This window comes from Grammomys surdaster, unplaced genomic scaffold, assembly GCF_004785775.1.
Source record: "Grammomys surdaster isolate TR1022 unplaced genomic scaffold, NIH_TR_1.0 203, whole genome shotgun sequence".
In the NCBI taxonomy this organism is placed as follows: domain Eukaryota; kingdom Metazoa; phylum Chordata; class Mammalia; order Rodentia; family Muridae; genus Grammomys; species Grammomys surdaster.
The window spans coordinates 10,633,149-10,656,821 of NW_021604648.1; the positions used below are offsets into that span (position 1 = coordinate 10,633,149).

Consider the following 23,673-nt stretch of genomic DNA (forward strand, 5'->3'; position numbering starts at 1 on the left):
AACCACTACAAACCGTAACTTAGTACCAGTCCTAATTCACTTTTTTGCTGCTGTGATAAATCAAACACTGCTTGTTGAGGGAAGGATTTATTTCAGATTATAGTCCATCCCTTAGGAAAACCAGGACAACAGTTCAAGGCAGGAACCAGAGCAGAAACAACGGAGGACGGCTGCTTACTGGCTTGCTCAGCCTGCGTTGTCATTCAGTGAGCTGGGCCTGCCCATAACAGTTGTTCTTCAAGAAAAGGTGCCACAGACAGGGTGGCTGGACTGTTGTATTTTATACAACAAACCTTGGCAAGAAACAGAAAACAACTTCATTGGCTCCAGCCTTGCCAATAAGCCAGTCAACTAGTTACCGTTTCTTTAGTCAACTAGCTGCAGGCTGTTTATGCAACAGCCACTACTGAGTTACCACCCTTAAACTCTGTATTGGTTTGGTCTGCTAAACTGAAATTTTAACAAATACTGAAGTTTTGTACAAATGAATATGAAAGACTTTAAAAATGTATGACTACTGTGGATAGTTCCAAATGTGGTCACATAGACTACCCTGGCTAAAAATCAGCAGGTCACAAAACAAAAGAAAGCAAAACGAAAGGATAGGAATCTGGGGGAAAGATTTGTAAGGAAGGGGGTGGGGCATCATCAATGGGAAGGAAATAAGTGAAGGTGGGAGTGAGAGTTATTAAGATGGATTATATAGTTCTCTGAACTTGTCAGAGAAATTTTACCCAAAAGAGTGAAAAGAGAAAATACCAAAAATGTAAACAAACGTATTGTAATTTTTTTCTCTCATTTTTACACCTCTTCCTTAAATCTCAAGCTACAGTGCATGAACTAGAACTTGTACAGTGGAGACAAGTGACCAGAAAATTAGAATGTCTCACTTCTTGTTTTATATATAGTGAACATTGTATTTGTTGATTGCCTTATATAGTTATGCGACATAACAAACTGAAATTACAAAATATATTTTCTAAGAATCGGAAAAACTCTCAAAATATTAGCAGCAGTTGATTCTCCAGGATGGGATAAGTCTTCCTCAGTACCTACCTAAGTGCCACACACATAACAGATATTCAGGCATCTTTGTCTGTTGAATAGTTTTTCCACATTTAAAAATGTATTTTGTTAAGTACAAATTAACTTCTGTAACATCAAATCCATAGATTTTTTAAAATCAAAGTGAAGAAAAGATTTATTGAAGAGGCAGGAGGAGGGATACTAACACATGGGATGTTTGAAAAAGTTTGAGGAAACCTATTTTATAAGCTTTCCAAATATAAATATTAGAATATATATACATGTATATGTATATATATTTAATTGGAGATACCTTACACAGGGGACAGAATTCTCCCCAGAAGCCATAGATCACCAAACAAAAAGCCAAGTGTCAGGAACAAGACATTCGCCTTCAAGTTGTCGACCACAAGAATCCCAGAGACTCCTAAAACTACACAGGCTATCTTCATTTTTCTTGGTTGCCCACCAGGACTTGATAGTAAGAACCTATTACTGAAGACACACATGCATTTGTCACAGACTATGGAAAATCAAGCTGATACGGACCTGAAGGTGTCTTCCTTTTGGCTAGCTTTCATAGTGCTGGAAGGAGTTCTGTACGCTTGCTGTAGGGAAGGACATCAACAGTCTTACCCGGCTGTGAACCCTGCACCCTACAATAAGGATCAGCTCAGCAAGATGTGCTCCTTGGTGCAAAGATGACATGAATGTAATTCAACTTAAGGCCTATTTCTCAAGGTGGAATTCACACTTGGCACTGTTAACTGGGACAAGAAAGAACCCATGGCTTGGTAGGTTAGAGGACTAAGGAAAGAATTTATTACTATTGTGTTGTTGGACATAGATAGAACATCCTTCTAAACACCATTCTAGCTATAAATGACTGCAGCCCTCAGCACTTAGCAGAGAAGCTTTATTTTTGCAGTAGATATGAAGAATAAAGGACTAGAGTGCTCACCTCTAAATGCACCATCTGTACCACCAGCTCCCTGTGCCCCCGAGAGCTCACGGGTCATCACAGAAGACGGGGTAAAAAGATGTAGAGATTTGACAGCTTCAAACCAGTGTGTCACCTGGACACCAAAGGGTGCTTTCGGGGTGTGAACTCATGCAGTCATAAGCATATTCACGAGACCCTCACAGGATCAAGCCAGTCAAAATTTCCACAGGAGTATGTTGTGTAACAGTCTCCTCAAATATACCACTCTGCAGGGAAGCTCTTTAAGCAGGAAGGTAAACAACTCAAAATAGCTTTAGGAAGTCCCTGAGCCTGATCAGATCTACCAGGCCCCTCCCTGCTGGCATAAATGATAAATGCTGACAGCCTGACTGAGCTAAACTGCAAAGACCAGACCAGCTGCCTGGAAGAAACAGAAAACAGTCAAGCTGCCTGGACTAGGTTTAGACCAACTGAGGCACATGGAAAGGACATTCTCCAACCTATAGAGTAGCCTGCAGGCTGTGCAGTGTGCTCCAGGTTCCCAGCTTTCGGGAGCTGTCACCCATGCTTGGGTGGGCTTTGGTGATGCAGGCATCTTTTTTGAGTCATTTCTGCTCCTGTAAGTAACCCTCACCATACTCTGGTAAGTAACTCCAATAAAACTCAGTGGTTTGCTGATGGTATCATACTTTGGCTTGTCGTGGAATCCGTTTCTGGGGAAAGGAGATGTGTGTGTTGCATCTCCTCAGGGAAAGTTTTGTCACACAACAGAATGGGAGTGGAGCCCCACCCATAATTGAGAAACTGTTGGCAGTTGATGGCCACTGGGGGAGGAAGCACCAGTTTTCTTCAGAGATGCTACCCTGGGTAGGTTGCCCTTTCTCCAGCTGATGGCCCTACACTTATTCACGAACTGGCAGTACCAACTAGACTGAGTGATTCCATAGAAAGAAGAAGGTGAAATGGAGAAGTGGCAGGTCAGGGGGATCTGGAAGGAGCTGGATGGACAGAAAGGGGTGAGTTTGATCAAAATATATTATATACAGATATGACATCAAAAAATAAAGTATACTTAAAAAGAATGAATCCAACACAAAAGAAAAGTAGGTGAACAAAGAGATGGAGTCTCAGGACACTAGCTAACCTTTTATCCTGATTTTTACCCCTGGGGGAAACCTTGCTTACCTATCTAGACTTTGATTCATCGAGAAATGCCTGTGGTGGACCTTATCATTCCTACTCTGCACACCATTAATGTAAGAGCCAAATGAACTAGATGAGCACTTGACTAAGTAAGGAGTGAGGATACACGTTTTAAAATCCTAGTGCAACACTTGAGAAAACCACAGAAATATTCTTTGGTATATTCAACAAGCCTTTGCAACGGGACTCTAGAAATACGCTTTGAAGCTTCAGGAAGGTCCATGCCTAAAAGTCACCCAGGCACAAACAAAACGAAGCAAATCTCATCCTTCTGCGTTTCTTTGGGGAGGGTGGTAGCTTTACTGCCCTGTTGGTATCTTGAAGGTAAGAGGTGTGGGGTGAGAGGAGGCAGGTAGTCCTGGCTGGGGTTGGAGGAGGGCAACTGATTTCTGTAGTGCTTCTGGGATGCATGCATGCTGGGAGATGATCGCACTGTGTTCCAGCACAACTTCAGGGGGGCCTCTATTAACGCGGCACCCAACTTCAGGGGGGCCTCTATTAACGCGGCACCCAACTTCAGGGGAGCCTCTATTAACGCGGCACCCAACTTCAGGGGGGCCTCTATTAACGCGGCACCCAACTTCAGGGGGCCTCTATTAATGCGGCACCCAGTGGATTCAAGGCTGCAGTCTTTGTTTTCGTGAAAAGGCAAATAATCTAGTAGGCTTGCCTATTTATTTATTTATTTATTTATTTACTTATTTAGTGTTGTTTGGTTTGTGTTTGTTTTTAGACCACTCTCACTATGTAGCCCAAGCTAGCCTGCCTCAGTCTTCTAGGTCAGGGCTTATAGGCAAGAGCCATGTGGCTTTGCTAATATCTATAAAACATCTTTATAAGATTTCACATTCAGGAATTATCCAGACTTCCTTAAATTTACGTTAAGTCAGAGCTTGCTTTTAGAAATTAAAACTAGCTGAGGTCTTAAGGTGGAGTGATGTTTCCTGCATCAAAATGGTCCAAAGAAATCTCTGTGGAAAAATTTAAGAAGAATTAAGTAAAAATTCTGCCTTTTATAACAACCGGAGAGCTCAGATAGATGAGACAATGCTGAGAGTTGCATAGAAGACGCCAGAGAAATTAGCCATACTAGAGAATTTATATTTTAGGATCCCTAATGCAACATATTTTTTTTAAATATAAGAAGTCAGCCTAAACTACCAGCACAATTTAAATCACGATAATTTATTCTAAGGGTTTTTACAAAATACCTTATGAAAATTATACATAGGAAGTACATTACAGTTGAGCAATTTATATTCTGATTAAAACTTTGTAGCAAAGCATATCTGTGACTACTCTTTATGCTGTTTTCGTATAGTTAAATTATAAGAAAAACCATCAATTATATGCAATATTTTAGCATAGTCTTATAAAATACAGACTTGCCACCCATTTTAGCAAAAATTAAGCCAAAATAAGCCAAGAGCTGAATTCCATATGCAGCCAGTAGGTGGCACCAAAGTCCATTTGAGATTGAGAAGGTGAGGTTACAGGAGTCCGGGGTGTGTGTGTGGTTTCTCAAGGCAGATTTACGAGCAGTGAAGTCAGTCTTACTGCCCTAAGATGGAATTCAATGTTTCATTAAAGGTTACTAAGAAAATCGTCGTCATATTATGTAGGTCGTTGTCATCACCGCTGTCCTTCCTCTCTCTGCCTCATCCCAGGAGTATCCTCGTCGTCGCTTTGCCCATAACCCTCCTATTTACAGGCCCAGCAAGCATTTAATAACCAAATGGCAGGCCTGAACTGCAACATAGATTGTGGTACGAAACACATAAAGCTAACTTTTTCTTCGGTGTGGAAGCAACAGCTCAGTTTTCCTAGCTTGCTCAGCTGTCTCCTTGAATGTCTGCATCACACCACAATTTTTCTGGGCTGTACATCTTGTCATAGTTTAACTCCCTTGAGTCACGTAGCCAAAGAAATGCATGCAGATTAAGTTGGGCGTGCTTTATGGTAGTCATTAGTGACAAAGGGGGAGGATATTTGTCCATGAAGTCATATCTCAAGTTCAGATCCCCCTGGGGAGGAGTTTTTGATGGCGGGATCGGCTGACGAGGATTACTTGGAAATCTTGGCAATCAGAAGCATCCTGAGGGGCAGCACGGCTTCCACCCAAGTGTTGGGAGCATTTACCATCTTCTCCCAGAGGGCAACTTCCTCAGAAGTCGAATCCATCCAATCCACTTCAGTCCCATAGCTTTTTCCTGAAAGATAGTTTAACATTTTCATTTACGTTCCCGCTGGGGGGCAGGGAAGACAAGGAAGAGTTTACACACACCTGGAGAACACATCTGGGCATAAGGAAGAACCAGCTTACTATTTTAGTAGCTTCCTTATTTTAATCCTCATGGCCCCCAGATGATTGATCTTCATCTGAATGTGAATGTGAAAACTGGATGATAATTTTTCAGGGCATAGGAGAATTGGGAGGATTATGTCCTGAGGTAGAGAAGACTGGATGATGCCTTGGGAATATTGGCGAAGGCGTTTTGCCTTGAAGACTCAGTTTCATAATTTGCCACAGAAATAAACTGTGTATTAATCATCATCATCATTATTATTTTACTGTGGAGTATTGGTTCCTTTGGCACTATTACTAACTGCCTCCTGGAACTGTGAAATAAATGTCACAATGTAAATGGAACACCTAACACACTGATGAAATGGTAGTCTCTAATTGTTCAGAGCAGGCTTAGCTTGTTCACTCATCTCCTTGAGTGTTGGCAGTACCTGTCTTCTTGGGCATACTTCTTGTCATTGTTTAACTTTCATGAGCCATTGAATTAAAGAAATGCATGTACATTGACTTGGACATGCTGTGTAGTACTCATTAGTGGCACCAGGTAAGGATATTTGTCCACAAAGTCAGAACTGTAGAGCTCTGATTTTGGAACCTGCCAACAATAACTTAGGTTCTGAAAGGACAGATGTTGGACCCTTCAGACCCTCTTAACCAAGAATCCTTGGATTCCCGATGACTCTTCACCCAATGGTTTCATTACAATTAGGACTTTAGCATGTCCTGGAGCATTTGCCTCATAGGGAATTACACTTGTAACAAATGTTACCTGTTCCAAAGCCAATCCGGAGACCTCCCAGAAACTGGTTGGTTAGTTTATAATGGTCCCAGACTGTGAGTTCTACACAGGCTTCCATCAGATCTTCAGGCCTGAACCCATCATATACCATGGTATGGTTGAAGACAGGGTTGGTGGTTTTTCCTACAGCTCTTGTCTTCTGGCGACTTTTCCTACTGGTATCTGGAAGGATGGTACTATAAAAAGAGAAAGTGACATGAAGACATTTTACTTAAGAAAGTGAACATTTACTAACGTGTGTGGGGTGTTTTGGTTCTTCTTAAAAGCAGTAATAAAATACTCAAGGGAGCAAATATAGAGACAAAGTGTGGGACAGAAACTGAAGGAGGGGCTGTCCAGAGACTACTCCACCTGGGTATCCATCCCATATGCAGTCACCAAAGGTAGACACTGATGTGGATGTCAGGAAGTGCATGCTGACAGGAGCCTGATAAAGCTGTGTCCTTAGAGGTCTGCCAGAGTTTGACATATTCAGATGTGGATGCTCATAGCTAACCATTGGACTGAGCACAGGATTCCCAATGAGAAGTTAGAGAGAAGACTGAAGGAGCTGAAGGGGTTTGTGGGCCCCATGGGGAAAGCAACATACCAACCAACCAGAGCTCCCAGGACCTAAGCCACCAGCCTGGGAGCACATAGGGAGGGACCCATGGCTCCAGCTGTATATGTAGGGGAGGATGGCCTTATTGGGCATAGGTGAGAGAGGAAGTCCTTGGTCCCATGAAGGCTGGATGCTCCAGTGTGGGGGCATTGTATTGAGAGAATATAAAAAAATTCAACTTCTAAGGCCCCGTAGGACTCAAACATTTTCAGTGAAAGATTTCTAGAATTCACTTGCTGAAAGAATCCTAATTCTAGCCAGGTAATAACTCTAGCTGAGATTAACCTGGAAATAAACTTGGGCAGGAAGTAGCAAAAGCCAGTAAACTTAATTTTAAATTTAATTCCCTTGACCTTTAAAGTCACTAGACTTTCACCTTCAAATAGATTGATGTCTTGACCTTTATTTTCCATCCTATTTTTAGAAACATTTGACACTAAATGAGAGACAATGAAGCTGGGGAGGAGGGAGTGGGAAGGTGGGGGGGCACATCCTCATAGAAGCAGGAGGAAGGGGGATGGGATAGGGGGTTTCTGGGTGGGAGGAAATGGGGAAAGGGGATAACATCTGAAATGTAAATAAATATCCAATAAAGAATAATCAAAAACAACAACAACAACAACAAAAAGTGAACATTTATGTTGTCAGTGCCCCTCGGCACAGCTATCAGACAGGCAATGGAAGAAGAAAGCATGGAAGCCAAGTGGGTGGCTCATAACTAGACTCCCAGGATCCATCAGGCTGAGGTAGGAAGATTGAAGTGAGTCTTAAAAACAAAACAAAAGAAAGCTGAGGAGATAGCTGTTAGTGGAGTGGTTTGGCAAGCATGATGACATGAGTTCTATCACCAGAATCTGGAACCCGTACCAAAACCTGAGCAGGGTAGTATGCCTGTTTAATCCCAGTACTGGGAATTGAATAATAATGGAAGAATTCCTGAGTCTCTGTAGCCATGCAGAATAGCCTAATTGGTAAGAGGCAGGCCAGTGAGAGACCCAGACTCAAAGAAAGTGGATTCCATTCCTGAGAATGATACTCAAGGTTTCCTCTGGCTTTTACACACACACGCACACACCAAAGAGAGCACATGTTGGAGAGATCCTACTGCCAGTTTTGTAAAAGTCAGGGGAAGATGCATCGTGCTGGAAAGATTACGCACAGAATCAGCCAAACTGGGTTTGAAGCCAGACTCGGAGCCTTACTGACTATGGATTCCAGGAACATCGTTCGGCTCCTAGGAAACTCGCTTCCTCAGTATGAAGCTGTTGGAATGGTGATGCTGACTTTGGGGGCGTAACAGAACTAAGTAGCACGCAGCGTACGCGGCTCAGTCAATAGTGACGTGATGACGTAATGTGTGGGAGCTGCGAGAGGCTTCTCTTAGAGTTTAGCACAGATGAGCTGATAGTCATGTGAACTCAACTGTCAGAAAGACACACAAAAATTATGTAGTGTGTGTGTGTGTGTGTGTGTGTGTGTGTGTGAAAGAGAGAGAGGGAGTGGGGGTGAGGAGGAGGAAAGTAAAGGCAGAATTGTCTAGAAAGGAAACAAAGGGGATAAACAGTGGGGGTCGGGTTGGGGGAGGAGTTGAGAAGGCCGGAAGGGCAGAAATACTCAAATCACATTGTGTACTTTGAAATGTTTTTTTATATGATCTATGTCTTTTTATAATCTACCACTATGTATAATGAATATATGTCAATGGGGATTAGTCAACTGATTGATTAAAACATAAAAACACTTTCAAGCTCACAAAGGCTTTTTATCCGTTTGTAGTGGGCATGGGCTTCTTCCCATCACATTGTCCTTTTGATCTCATAATAAAGCATTGATTAAAATGTAATAAAAAATCCTAGTATACCCTATAAAGATAATTTGTACAGATTAATGTGTATCAGTGAAATAAATATTGGCAAGAAAATAAATGGATTAAATATATAAAATGTGTCATATGATCACAACAGTAAACTTCATATAAGTTTTATATGTTAGAAATTTTGTCATAATTTGAGACTTACTAGTTAATGTTTCTTGAAACCAATAATTTAACAATTGAGAACTTCTGCGTATTCCTGATTGTCAATCTAAGGAATTAATGTCATACAAAATAAAAAAAAAAAAAGAGAGAGAGAGAGAGAAATCTCTCCAACAGGCTAGGTTTGATTTTTAGAATACATAATTTGACAATTTTGTAATCACATGTGATTCATTTATGATAATAACTAAATGAACATTAACTTGTCATGCTTCTCATAAAGACAAGAAAGTCTGAAAGTGGGAGACTGACCTGAACTGTTACCTTGTCAGAAAACCTAGGCAAAGTACTATGTGTTTAACAAACAAGGCCATATCATATACACACAAAAGTCTACATCATATATGCCTACATAGTACAACTTATCTTCTAGTAGCATCCATCTCTAGGGATAAAACTGGAGCTAGAAGGCCACACCAATATCTACTCAACAGTGTTTACTAGACGCCGTCATTTTGTATGTATAACAGAGAGGAAAGTTTACTGTCTGAAAACTCAAAGTATCTTATGTGCTAACTCCTGCTTGGGACTTGATTGGAAAATCACTCTCAAAATATTTGCAATCTGATGCAAATAGGTAAGAAAGAGAAGAGAGAGAAAGAGAGAAGAAGGGAGGAAGGAAGGAAGGAATGAAGGAAGGAAGGAAGGACCAAAATAAAACCTTGGTAAACAGAACATAGGAAACAAGAGAAATCCTCCCTTGTTCACTAAGAAGACAAATAGAGTGACATTCAGCATTAACATTTTGCTAAGCTGGCATGCTGGCTGGTCTTGTGTCAACTTGACACAAGCTAGACTCATCTGAAAGGAGGGAACCTCAACTAAGAAAATGCCTCCACAAGTTCCAGTTGTAGGGCATTTTCTTAATGAGTGATTGAAGAGAGAGGGCACTGCCCATTGTGGGTGGGGCCATTTCTGGGCTAGTGGTCCTGGGTTCTATAAGAAAGCAGGCTGAGCAAGCCATGGAGAGCAAGTCAGTAAGCAGCATCTCTCAGGTGGTCTCTGCATCAGCTCCTGCCTCTAGATTCCTGCTCTGCTTCCTGTCCTTACTTTGTAAGGACCCAAGAAGAGGACCCCTGACTCAAGTCCCGATCAGCGTGCACCCAAGGAGACACGAGAGACTGACTCGATGCAAATGGCAAAAGGCAGTTTACTAACAAGGGCCCTTGGATCGAAACTCATCCCACGCAGGGGAGAGAATTTCGATGAAGACCCCAGGAAGTTTATAGGGGTCTTTTAGTTTATAGGGGGAGGCACAAGGGGGAAAATCGGGACATTCTGGCGCGGTTACATATAATTGGGTATTTCAAACATCAGCACTTTGCTTAAGCAATCATTTTGACAGGCTGGATGGCCCACTATTTTTGACCATGAATCCTCAGACCTTCTAGGATAAACACCAGGTGGCCCATTACTCACTTGGGCATGTTTAGACTGGTCAAGATATGTCTTTGGTTGTTTCTACATTTTTGGTCACCCTAGAGGGGCTTGATATTTTTATTATGGCTATTCTCAGCAAGCTCAGCAAGCCGTCCTGCGGTCCTTGCCAAGTTGTTTTTAATTTTTACCCTCACAACTTCCTGGGATGATGGAAGTATAAGCCAAACAAACCTTTTCTCCCCAACCTGATTTTTTGCCATGGTGTTTTGTTACAGCAACAGAAACCCTAACTAAGACAGCTACTTTGTAGTAAGAACTGCCCTCAGCAATGGTGTTTCAAATATCTCGTTTCATTTGTAGATATGATCTCTTAGGTTTGATTTTATAAACCAATTAAAGCTTTGGGAGCTGATGCCATAGACGCTTATAGTTTGATGTCTCTGATAATCTGTAAGTGATGGGTGTTAGCATCACTGATACAGAGAATTGATACCAGCCAGCAAAGACAAGGCTGCAGAAGAGCTAAGGAAAGTGGAGTTATCAATATCCTTACCACTTAACAAAAGAATTTAGGTGACTCCCCCTTAGCAGTGGGAGGTCAAGGCATTCCTTCACCCAGATGTGGACTTCTCCAGTTGTAGGAACCTTTTTGCCTGTAGTTGAACAAGAAAAACAAAATGTGTTGTCATTTCTTTTTGGAAAAGATATCAGCTTGCATTTGAGATAGCACAAGGAAACAAGCTAATATTTGACGGTATTAAGTTGATTAAGCTTATGGACATTCAGCTGTATGCTTCTTAGTCTGAATGTCCTGAGGTCACCTAGCTCTATAAAAATAGGAGCTACTGTCAACAGATAGGTGCTTTGAGGTGAGGGGGAGAGTAACTTTTCTTTAAGGATGCACCTCTGGTTTGTCGTACTTGAGGTTGGGGGTAGGAGAGGACTCAAAGTTCCATTGGTAAAGAAATGTGGATTTGGGAGGAGTTGGAAGGGAGGCGAATATGATCAAATATATTCCATAAAATTCAAAGAACTAATAAAAATGAGGAAAACAATTCTGGACAGTGGAAACATTCATATTGCTTCTAAGAACAGGACATTTGTCCTTCTTTTGGGGTTTCAATTGGCTCAGCAACATCAGACATTAGGGGTATGGATCATCTGTTTACAATTATATTCAAAATATCTCAAGACAATGCACAGCCCCTTCAAATACCATTGCCAGTGTGAACTGGTAGTTTATATTTTAAATGGAAGACATTTTAAATGCAGATTTGAGTGTAAAGTAACCAAAAATAGATGCTTTTTTTAAAATCACCCCTTCTCCCCTTGTTAAACACCCTTACATATATAATAAGGCTATTGAGTGTACAAGTGTAAGTGTTAGTATCATAGATAATTACTAAGAAGCTGGATTAGCCTGAAGTGCTACTTCTGCTTGCATGTAAACAGAGGAACATTATTCGATTTTTCTGTGTGGTTTAGTCTAGTCAACTAAACCATACTCATTGATCTACAGCTATAAAGTGCTTGTGTGTGTGCACATGTGCGCATGCTCATGTGTGCACGCACATGCGTGTATGTTAATACAAACATACATATACATTATAAATACTATAAATAGTTTATGCCCCCTGGAAATTTTTGTGGCTATACAGGAGAAGTCAATTTAAATAAAATTAATGCGAATAAAAGCACAAAAATGAAACATGGTGTGAAATGTCCAGCTATTTCCACAATGCTTTAGAAAATGATGTGCTTAATGAGTACTAACTGAGTCAGGAAAAGCTTTGTGGAGCTGAGACTCCGTCTGAGACTTAGGTAGGTTGAAGAAGGGAAGGAAAATGCAGAGAGAAGCACTTACAAAGTAAAAACTCAGACAAGGGAAAGAACAACGCAATACACAATTCCCTCAGCCCTCACCACCAAGTCAGTGAGGAAACTTAGAAATGGCAGTTCTGTGCAGATTGACCTCAAGTCATATGTGAAAAGATCCAGAAGTTATAATGGTTGGGCCATAATTTAGCTTAAAAATTTCTTCCTCTTCCTCTTCCCCTTCTCTTTCTCTTCCTTCTCCTCCTTCCTCTTCCTCCTCTTCTTCCCTTTCTTTCTCCTCTTCTTTTTTTTCTTCTTTTAAGTGCAGAATGCCTTTTTCTAATTCAACCTGTGCTTTCACCAGCCACTATTCCTTTCCTCAGTAGCTTTATGGCTTGATTACTGAACACATGAGTTACACAGCTCCTGACTTCAACTAAGACATTTCTATAGCTTTTAGGGACACTCTGCCTGAGAAATTAGTTGTTGGCGGGATCTGGCATTCATTTCCTGCCAGTTTTTTGGACTTGTTGAAATGGCTGGAGATCTGAGGCCCCAGTGCCCAGGCTACAATCAGTAATCAAGACAGAAAGCTTTATCTCCTAATGAGTTGAAGAAGGGAAGATCAAGGAGCTCTAATTTCCTAGGCACTTTCTATGAATCCTTTCGGCTCACATCCCCTTATCACAGCTCTGTCAATAGGCCTAGATTCTCACTGCAGGAAAGCCTGTTCTACAAACACGGACACTTTCAGGAACCAAGGAGAAGTCAAAACAAGGACTACCTAGCGGACTGGAAAAGACAGAACAAAGAATTTCCTCATAGAAATGGGAAGTAAATTGATATCTCCTACACTCTGAGAAAGGGCGAAGGGGAGCTGCTGTTTAAAGGGTATAGTGCTGTTCAGTGGGGCGATGAAAAGGTTCTGGGAATCTGTTCCACAGCAAGGTCAGCATAGCTCATATCAGCGAGCTAAATGCTGAAGATGGTAAGGAGTCTGTATTTCTTACTGTAAGAGAAATAATAAGACTTTTCTAGTTTACAACTGTGGGTCGACTCCTTTGGTCTACATAATTATTAACTTAGTATGTGTGCTCAGGAATTCATCTTTGAAAACGTAACCGAACCCAAGTTATCTGGAGAGCAAAGAGGTAAGTGAAGGGTTTGGATGTGAAGATAAAGTCATTGCATACCAGGGCTTGGCTCTGGAACATACTGGAGAGCTAGCTTCATTTCACCTCTGTTTTCTGTCTCAAGGGCAACTGGTGCTGTCTGAAACAAACAAACAAACAAACAAACAAACAAAGGAATGACAGGAGGTGTAAGGAACAGATGTTTTTCTATCCTGTTAGTGAATACTGTGTTACAGGACCATGTCTGTCCCATTTCTGAGATATGGATAATTTGTTTGCTCCAAATTTAGTTTTTCCTCTGCATCCAAGTTATTTTTTAAAGCTTTTTTTTTAAAAGATTTATATATTTATTATATATGAATACACTGTAGCTGTCTTTAGACACACCAGAAGAGGGCATCAGATCTCATTACAGATGGTTGTGAGCCACCATGTGGTTGCTGGGATTTGAACTCAGGACCTCTGGAAGTGTAGTCAGTGCTCTTAACCACTGAGCCATCTCTCCAGCCCCCCAAGTTATTTTTATAACTAAGAAAACATGTTACTGTTGGATGGTAAAACCATGTCGGGAAGCTTAGTAAGGTAGAGCAGGTGGAGACCCGGAGACTCAGCGGACACACACCTGAGACTTAGGTGACCCTGCCAGACTCCTGGGCTGGAACATGTGCCACACTCCTCACATAAGGAAATGTGACCTGTGGTCACGGAGGCCCACAACAGAGTTCTCCATTCTAATGAGAGGCGGACTTATCCAGTCAGCTTTCCTTCCCAGACACTACTCCCTGTGAAAGGTATTTAATCTCAGGTACGGTATAGTTACGCATCCATTTTCCGCCATGAACAGCTAATAAATGATATGGTTAAACATGAATTTGTCTCTTTCATCAAGACCGGCCGTGAGAAACCTGGGGAAGGCTTTTGTCTACAGACCGGCAGTACAACACTCCCACGGAAGGCCCACCTATGCTTCCAGACTAACTCTGTCAAGCTAAAGACAATCAATCACCCCTGGGACAGGCCAGAGCTTCCCCTTCCCCTAGCCCAGAGCGAGAACACTGTCCCCAGCCTTCAGGCCCCCAGACTCCGATCTTGGCTCTTCTGAGACTCACAGCAATGCCTGGATGTCCAAGAGTCAGAGAATCCCCCTCTCAGCCCCAGCCTCATCATAGGCCCTGGAACCTCCCCCCTCCCTCCACCCCCCATTTCAGACTGCACTTTCCTACCGCTGGAGCAGTGTCTTGGAGCTTCCCTAAGAACTCCTGGAGTTCCACCTCCCAAGCGGCCTTGTCCAGAGGAGTAAGCCCATAATGATAGTAACTGGGGGCTAAACTGGGAAGACCATGAGTCTGAGGCTACCTTAGGCTAATGGGCAAGTGCCAAGCAAGCATGGGCTATGCAATAAGACCCTGAAACTAAACAAAACAAGCCACATTCTTCTCAAGGGACAATCTCACCATATGCTAGGCTCAAAGTCTATCTCAGGTTTTAAGGGATTGGAACATTTAAATGACCTTCTTGAAGACTGAAGTCAGACATTAGCATTGAATGATGTAAATTCTCCATGTATTTGTAAAAACTCTTTCTTTACCAAATGCACAATGTTAAGTTCAATCCTAGCTTCAAATGGTCCCAAATTCCACACTGGCACTGTGAGGTAGATGCTACTGGGCTCTTCCCTGCACACCAGATCGCACACCAACCCACCACACAAAGAAGGGAAGCTGAACCCACCTTCCTCTTCAGCGGGTACCACTTCAGCTGTTTGTTCTGCTTGTTGTCCCAATCCCATGATTCCAGGTCGAGCTCCACCTCCCCCAGGAAGCTGTTCCGCTTAAATGTATCCCGATGCCAAACAGACAGGTTCAACTTCTGCGTCTTTAAGAATTGCCTTTCAATTTTATACTGCAGCGAAGAAAAGAAAATGAAAATGATGACTAGCATCACCTTGTGCCAAAGTTATGACACCGAGATGAAAGCTCATCTGTGGGCGTCTAAATGCCTCATCTGTTTGCTTTCCGGCCTCAGAAGGCTTGTGGAGGCATCTTACTCCACGTGTCTGATTTCAAAGAGCTAAAGCCCCATCTTTCACGAATGCGGATGTTTTCCCCTCTGCTGGAAAAGGCAAACCATGGCTCAAATATCATAGCTGGAAATAGCTTTCTAAAAACAAAAGTCAATTATTCAACCTTTGTTGGATGCTTTTACAAGAGATCTATCATAAATCAGGTTCAATCTAAAAATACAATTCAAATCAAATCTAGTTCTGTTTTTCTACCTAAAGACAAGATCTTTTCTTAGACTTTTTCCCTTTTTTTTTTTTTTTTTTTGAGAGGTCTCATTTAAGGTCTGCTGCACGATGTAGGGATTGCTGTGTAGCTGAGGATAACACTGCAATCCCCTTACCTCCTCTCTGTGTTCTCAGATTATAGGTGTGCACTACCATCCCCAGCTAGACTTCAGTATTTAAAACAGCTTTGGATACATAGAAAACTTAAACACAAGGTATGACTCCCCATATACCATCTGCCACTACAAACAGACCTCTCACATTATCAGATTAAAAAACATTTTTTTTTCTTAAAAAAGTAAATTTGATTTTTTTCCAGCCTCACATGGTTAGGTAGAAAAGACTTGGTGTCCTAACAGTTTCTCATCTCAAACTAAGTCACTCCTCCTTGATGATATGTAATCATGGAAGGAATAAGAGTACTTCCAATCTAAAAATAATCTCCATTTGGCTTTGGGACATAGTACTTGAAGGTCCATTTTGGTTATATCAGACCTACCATTCCCTGAATTTACTGTTTAATAAGCTGGCTTTTCCTGAGTATAGGGTTGAAGCAGCTGACCCAGAAATAGCTGGGGTCCTGGGATATGTCACAGTCAAACAGTAATTACAAACTTGCTGCATAAATCCACACATGGCTAATTCAGCCACGAATGACTGACACCATCACTTAACTGTTTCTTCCCCTTTTCCTGGAGGATTAGCAAATACTTGAAGTTTTCCAAAACAGAGAATGAACAACACCTATTATTTAAGTGATTTGTCAATCATAACATATCACATGACATCCCATGTAGGGAGAAAAAGAATGTGTGTGAGCTCGGCAACTTTCCACTTACAGCCCACCTATCCATCTTTCCAATAAACATTTTTGTGGTGTTCTCTACCCTAAACACTGTGCTGTGAATCAGTGTGCGTTAAATGTCTAATGTGGGCATTAACTCACTTAATGTCTAGTCTGTGATTCCTGAAGTGGGTAAGTGAATATCATTACTTCCCCCTTTGCAGATACAGAAATGACCATTCCCTCATTTCTGAGCTCTAAGGTGCAGGAGTGTTATACATACCTACACACTGAGGTGCAGGAATGCTGTTATACACAGTCTATTACTATCACAGATTAGTTCTTGCCCTTGTGGAACTTAACCCTTAGTGTCAAGGTTAAAGTACTGAATGTTGACACAGGCCGTCATAAGCAAGGTTATGGAGTCAGTGGTCATCAGAGGAATTATGGTTGCTAAGGTAGAAATATTTAAGAGTAGCTTAAGGTACAATTAAAAAAGGTTTGAGAGGAAGTTTATTCCAGCCTGAAGGAACAGAAAATGTGGCAGTGTGAAGAAGACGAACTTCTGCTGCATTACAGAAAGGAGCACACTGTGATTGGAACAAAGATAAGAGACACCATCTAAGCAGACATGACTATTTCAATGTCCAGGTTATCATAAAAGCTTCATCTGTGGACAGAATTTAGAAATACCCGCAAAATCTCGTTGTATACAGGATTCAAGGTCTTCTTCACTACAAGTGTCTTCTTCTTGCCCATTTTGCCTTTGTCTGGTAGCAGATAGGTCTTTACATATCTGAAAAAGAAACATGGAGAGATGTGACAGTCAGAGAAGATACAGTGGTATGTTCACATCTACCTTTTGCAACACATTGAAAACTGGGAGCAGCAATTACCCTGTGTTGCTGCTAAACACAGTAAGAAAGAAACGTTCCTGTCCACACCTTTTTATTTTAAAATATTTAAATGAATTAAGAGATCTCAGTAGAATGGATCATTTAATGTTGTTTTTAGATTGTTAAATGGAAATTTCCTTTTTTAAAAAAAATTGTGTTTCTTAATGTTGCTAAGGCAGGCCTCAAACTCACGATTCTCCTGTTTCAACGTCTTAAGTGCTTGTATTATAGGTGTGAGCCACCACGACTAGTCTTGAATTCATTATTTTCCACTGGCTTTTCTAATATGGTACATAAAGAAAAATAGGCAACAGACTTTTAGTATAATGTTTACTTCTTTTGGTCTGTTTCCTGCTGAGAAAAGGCTTTGGTGATTGTGGGATTTGTATGCTATGACTTTGTTTCCATCTTATGAACAGATTAATTTTAGCACACATCTGCTTGGTCCATCCATATTTGATATAAAACCAATGAAGGATGCCAAGGAAGCTATTCTGTGAAAAAGAAAGAAAGAAAGAAAGAAAGAAAGAAAGAAAGAAAGAAAGAACAAAAGAAAGAAAGAAAGAAAGAAAGAAAGAAAGAAAGAAAGAAAGAAAGAAAGAAAGAGAGAAAAAAAGAGGTCCAGGGACGGTATTCAGTGGGGAAGGGGGGACTTGCCACACAAACCTGGTGACATGAATTTGGCTCTCCAGAACTTACCTAAAAGCTGAATAGGGCACTGTGAGCCTGTAATCCCAGTCCTTTTCAATGACATGGGAGGGAGAGACAGGAGAATCCCCCAGAAACTCATAGCTCACTTTCCATGGAGTGTGAGGTGAAGCAGCAGAATCCACAAGATAGACTCTGCCTCAAAATAGGGTGGAAGCAGAGAACTGATTCCTGAAAGTTACGGGATTGCCCTCTGACCACCCCATATGTGCTATGACATGTGGGATTAGTGCATCTACACCCACATCCACATCACTCACACACATCCACATACAACACACATCCACACACAACACACATCCACACACAACACACACACTGGGGTAGGGGGAGAGGTCAGGGTGTGAAGAGGGTTCACCAAAACTAGGGACGTATGGAAAGTCTTATGGATATGAATAGCCTTAAGAATATCTGCTATTTTGTAAAATTATTTTTTAGAAAAACTTTTAAAGGGAGTTTGAATGAAGGCCTCCTGCATGGATCAATGATACCTTACTCCCTAGAAGTCGCGGGTTATTAAATGAAAAAAAATCCTACTGCCAGATGTTAATTGTCTCAATTGTTGGTCAGAGAGGTCCCAGAGCTGAACCTCTGAATAGTATGGGCTACTGCCATTGGTTTCGATTGGCCACTAGAACTGTATATTAAGACCTAAGTGCCTAAATACGCCACCCACTTTGGTGGCAGGGCAAGAGTAACAAAGCTGAAACTGACCTGGAAATTTACTTCACTGGCTAGCTTTCACAGTATTGCAAGGTTCTCTATCTAAGCCACCAGGAGAGAAAAGTAATCAGCTATCATACCAACAGTGTACCCTGTATGCTACAGTACTGACCTACCAGGCAAGACAAGCTCACTAATACAACAGTAATATAGATGTTATAGGGGTAGCCAACTACTTTCTGATTGGAGTTGAGGTCTGCTCTATAAGCCATAACTCATACCTGGGTATTGTAAACTTGGTCAAAATTCCATGACGGTGGTCATGAAGGAACCTATTCTCGTTATTTTGCTAAATGAACATGTTTATCAACTGCCTTCTAAATGTTTGCGTTTAGAGCCGTAGATCAGTACAGTCCTTGGCCTTGGTCAGAGAAGCTGCCTCTTGCAGTGGAACTTTGTAGTGCAGAGACTCATAACCGGTCAAAATGCTGAGAACAATACCTTGGAGTGCTCATCCCTAAGTGGGTCATCTCTATCAATTTTCTCACCCCTCCCCCAAAGCTCAGGGCACACGGGAGGAAGAAGGGCAGAAAGAATAAAAGAGCTGGAGGATGAAGAAGAGTGCCGCTAACTAACCACGTTTCTGGACATGACACAGGATAACACTCATGAGCTCATGGCAGCTGTGAGTACCTATACAAGACGGAGAACACTAACATTCCAGGATGCATGGGGGAAGGAATACATGAGGTCCCACCCCTAGATGAGGAGCTATTAGCAATTGATGGTTGATGGGAAAGTAAGAGTTATTTTTCTTCAGGGTGTAGCCATGATAAAATTACCAATGATAAGTTACCCATGATAAAATAACCATGGTTATGATAAAAATCCATATTCATAATCATGCAAGCAACCTTAATTGAGCTTGTGTTTTGTTTTTTATAGAAATACCTGAGAGCAGGAAGGGAACATGTTGGGATAAAGAAAAGTTCCACAAGGAGTGGGAAAGGGACACAAGAAGGGGATGGAGAGGAGAGAATAAGATCAAAATGTATTATATACATGTATGAAAGTCTCAAAGAGTCAATAAAAATTGTTTTTAAAAAGAAGAAATGGGGTTGGAGAAATGGCTCAGTGGTTCAGAGCACTTTCACTGTCTCAGAGGATCCGGGCTGGCTCCCAGCACCAACATGCAGCTCACAACCACGTTTAACTTGAGTTCTAGTGGCTCCGATTCTCTTTCTGGCCTCTGTAAGTTCCAGGCTCTCATTTGGTTCATACACATACATGCAAGCAAAGCACTCAATTAAAAGTAAAATTACATGTCTAAAAATACAAAAAGGGAACTTTTCACTATTTGATGTATAGAAGCACCTTCTAACTTTTAGTGAGTTATATTTAGAATAAATATGGTTGTTCACTCTACTCTGAAATAAAACAGTACATTGCTCTTTGAAATGAAATAAAAACAAAAGCCAACTGGGAATGTCCCAGAAAAATGGTCACAAATCAAGACTTCTTCAAAGGTCAACCTTCAAACAAACTGAAATGCACTCACTCCCTTGATTTAAAAGATGACCTAGCAATTTTTCCTAAAGCTCTGATGTAAGACTTAACTGCATTCATTATTCATTTCTTTTGAGACAGGGATCTTCCTATATGGCAGAAGCTTGCTTCTAACTTACTATCCTCCATCCTCTACCTCTGAGTGCTGGGGTTACAGATGTGTGCCACCACTCTTGACTTTGTAAGACATAATTTAAATATGGGAATTACTTTATTATTAAGACGATATTTTCATGGCAATGAACATTATGAAGTCTGCTTCTTGTGTCTCTGATTTTAGAAAAGTTTTGAAAGTCTGTCAGGATGAACAGGGTTCTGATTTTATTCTGGATTTTGCTGCTCCTGAATTCATCTTTATGGAATATTTGTCTCTAATCCTTGTCTCAAGTGATGCCCCCAAGGTCCTCAAACTGCAATAGTGTCTCTGTATCTTTGTTTGTTTGTTTGTTTTTTAATAATCTAATGTTTGGTATATGGATTTATAAAGTAACCAACTTTTCAAAGGCCCTTTTAAACACAAGCACACACAGACTCTGTCTTTGATGGCTTTGATTCTTTGATCTCTACCAAATTGACTGAGAACTAAGAAAAAATAGGCGATCCCCCCCACCCCCGCCAGGTCTGTACTTACGGGTCTGAGCGCTGTTTCTTAACATCTGCTGCTGCTAAGTCCTTACACTGGGCCACAAACACATGCAGCTCTTTCAGGGACTCCACATAGTCGATTGCAAATTGCACGCTTCCTTTCACTTCTAGGTTGCCAAAGTCTCCACTGTAAATGCTCATCACACTGCCACTCGCCTGGGTGCATCAGAAACAGGCAGTGTTCATGTCATCTTCCTGACACCCCAGTGCAAGTGGCTCTCACACAGTCCCTGCTTGCTATTAAGCTTCCAGCTTGCATATAAAATCAGTTAATATGGCATAAGGTAACACCAATGCAGGTGTTCTGACATGATATATATGACCAGAGTTTAAGTTGTTCCTAAATGGCAGATAATAGTGCAAGTTACTGAGATTCGAGTTCATCTCAAAACGCTAGGTCGCACTCTCTGTTAGCCATGCTTAGTGTTTAAATGCTAAAGGAAAAGGATACGAGAAACTTCAGGCACACAAATCACGGTGACACATTGCTTAAAATTCCATGGCACTACAAAGGAATTTTACCATGTTTCTTATCCTCTGAATCTAGGAAAATGCTTGCTGAGCCTTGCACTTTCAGAGTTCAGGAAGGGTAGACTATATATGATTGATGGAGGGAACTTAGAGCCTTCCCAAGGCATACATAGATTATCAGGGTGGAAAAATCAATTTAAATAGATTTTTTAAAAAGAGCTTCAGAAATACAAGGCTAGTAAGAATTTAAGCATGGTGTCATTTGTCTAGCATACCTGGTGAGCTATATGAATGTGTATGGATAGTAGAAAAATATTTAAACAAATATATGCCAATGTCATTTCATATGTGTATTTCTATACAGACACTACATGAGCTACCTTCATTTATGGGAGAAGTTTCATATAATCACATTCACTTCCATCAAATCTGAGCAACTGTGCTTTGGGAGCTTGCCATGTAAAAGCATGCTCTGGTTCCTTCCAGAAGGCAACAAAGTACTATCCCATTCTTCACAAGACTCGATCTAAGTTTGAAGGGGCTTATTTAGAAGACAGGTACAATGGTGTGTCTGCAAGTTGTATATAAAGTCATGTCTGAGATAGGCAGGTTCTGTAATCTGTTTGTTCCACACCAAAAAAAAAAAAAATTGAATGGTTCATATTGCTGCCAATTTAGAATTTTAAAGCACATCAAAACGGTTTTTATTATAACATACATTAGACCCCTCATTCTATGAGAATTGGAATATATAGCTAGCTGGAAGGTAATTAAAAATTAAAGGAAACGACATTGAGTTTTAGAGCTAAGACAAAAGGCTACTTTACAGTGAGCAGGGGCATAGAAGAGCAAAGTTTAGAGCAGCAGAGAGAGATTAAGATGGAGCCTTTGTTTACATACAGAGGACAAGGACGTCATGCCAGAGGAGCTGCTAAGATTGGTTAATGAGCTGGGGCTCTTCTTGTATCTCCTGAGCTGGTAGCTGCTCTCTGATGCTGTGTCTGTTTCTCTGTCATCGTTCTACAAGACATCACATCACATATGCAGTGTTTATATTTGGAACGAGTCAAGGTCAGAATATTGTAAGTTTGGAATGAGTCAACATTAGATTCTATGTCCAGGCGAGGATGGCATCTTATTACACACTGATCTGTGACAGTTTCCAAAGGCAATGGAGGCTAGGGCTAATTGCTGGGGATTCTGCATGGAGTGGTGGTCTACAGTGGACCTCACCTAAGAGAGCAGTGTGCAAAGAGGATGAGGGAGTGATATTTCACCACAGTGCGACCCCATGACCTATGGAAGACAGTACCACTGTGAGCTTTCTTGTCAGTCTTTTAATATATCTGCATTCCCTAGAGTATATATACATATATGTGTGTGTGTGTGTGTGTGTGTGTGTGTGTGTATATATACATATCATCTATGAAATCCTATCAAAGTATAAAATACCATGCTTAAGTCTTTCCATTCTTAATGTTTTAGCTTCAGCTTTCTTAAAAATGAAAATCTTTTGCTAAAGATACTGTTAAACTAGGAATAATAAGAACTAGTCTGATGAGCTTCAATTACATTTTATATTTTTAAAATGTAAAACACCCCTATGTAACCTACAGTGTTGTTGTCTTCATCCTTTTGTTCCTTAAGTCTGTTCAATTATCCATTCACTAGCTTTCAACATATTGCTTTAAAAATAAAAAAGCAATAGGATACTTATTATAAATACATCCCAAGGAACATCTATTTAGAACAAGGAGGAAAAACAGCAGTGACAAATTCAATTGCATTTATACTTAAAGTTTGTTGAATGTTTCCTTATAAGGTTCAATATTCATAACAATTTTATTTGGGGATTGCAGGCCCTACGGAACAACACAATGGCTCCAGGGTTGTGGAAGAATAGTTAGTTCATGCCAGCATATTCCAGGATCATGCAATTATATATCAATATCATAGATGCCAATTATAATGCAGATTAATGAAGGAGTTAAAGAAAAACAATTAATGACTTACATGGAAGAGAAAATACTCTTGTCTGAGGATTTTTCAAAAATCCATACCATTTAAGTATCTTTGATATTACATTCCATTCCCATACACTAGACAATCTATTCCCCTCTCTCAGAACACATTATCTACTCTACTAGTATACTGGATCATTAATAAGTGATGGGAGGATGGGACTTTGTCTTGTTGGACTGCTACAGCATTTTTACATAGCTAGCACTTAATAAATGTGACTAAGTTTCAAAGGGACAGCTGACAAAGGAGCAAGGGCTGATTTCATCACTGAATCCTTTACTCCCCAGTTCAAGTCTACATGCTTAGAAAGGTAAAGTGATACAGTTTCATTCCGATGCCTCTGATACACAAAGCCAAATGTCCCATTAAGATCTGAGACAGCAGGTTTAAA

The 23,673-nt window shown here is 40.8% G+C and overlaps 1 protein-coding gene across 7 annotated transcripts in view; it reads right to left on the bottom strand.

Moving 5' to 3' along the window:
• Positions 1-4,338: 4,338 nt before the first annotated feature.
• The window catches only part of Sytl2 (synaptotagmin like 2), a 115,395-nt gene continuing 96,060 nt past the window's right edge, over positions 4,339-23,673 (bottom strand). For 6 of the 7 annotated variants that reach the window (XM_028770572.1, XM_028770571.1, XM_028770570.1 and 3 more), the window contains 8 exons: positions 22,161-22,280; positions 20,776-20,945; positions 17,005-17,107; positions 14,972-15,142; positions 13,301-13,379; positions 10,846-10,945; positions 6,247-6,452; positions 4,339-5,382 (listed from right to left, as the gene is read on the bottom strand). In XM_028770572.1, the coding sequence (XP_028626405.1) occupies positions 5,237-5,382; positions 6,247-6,452; positions 10,846-10,945; positions 13,301-13,379; positions 14,972-15,142; positions 17,005-17,107; positions 20,776-20,945; positions 22,161-22,280 (1,095 nt within the window). In that variant the 3' untranslated portion in view covers positions 4,339-5,236. The remainder of the gene's footprint in view (positions 5,383-6,246; positions 6,453-10,845; positions 10,946-13,300; positions 13,380-14,971; positions 15,143-17,004; positions 17,108-20,775; positions 20,946-22,160; positions 22,281-23,673) is intronic. The other variant, XM_028770573.1, reaches the window with a different exon arrangement.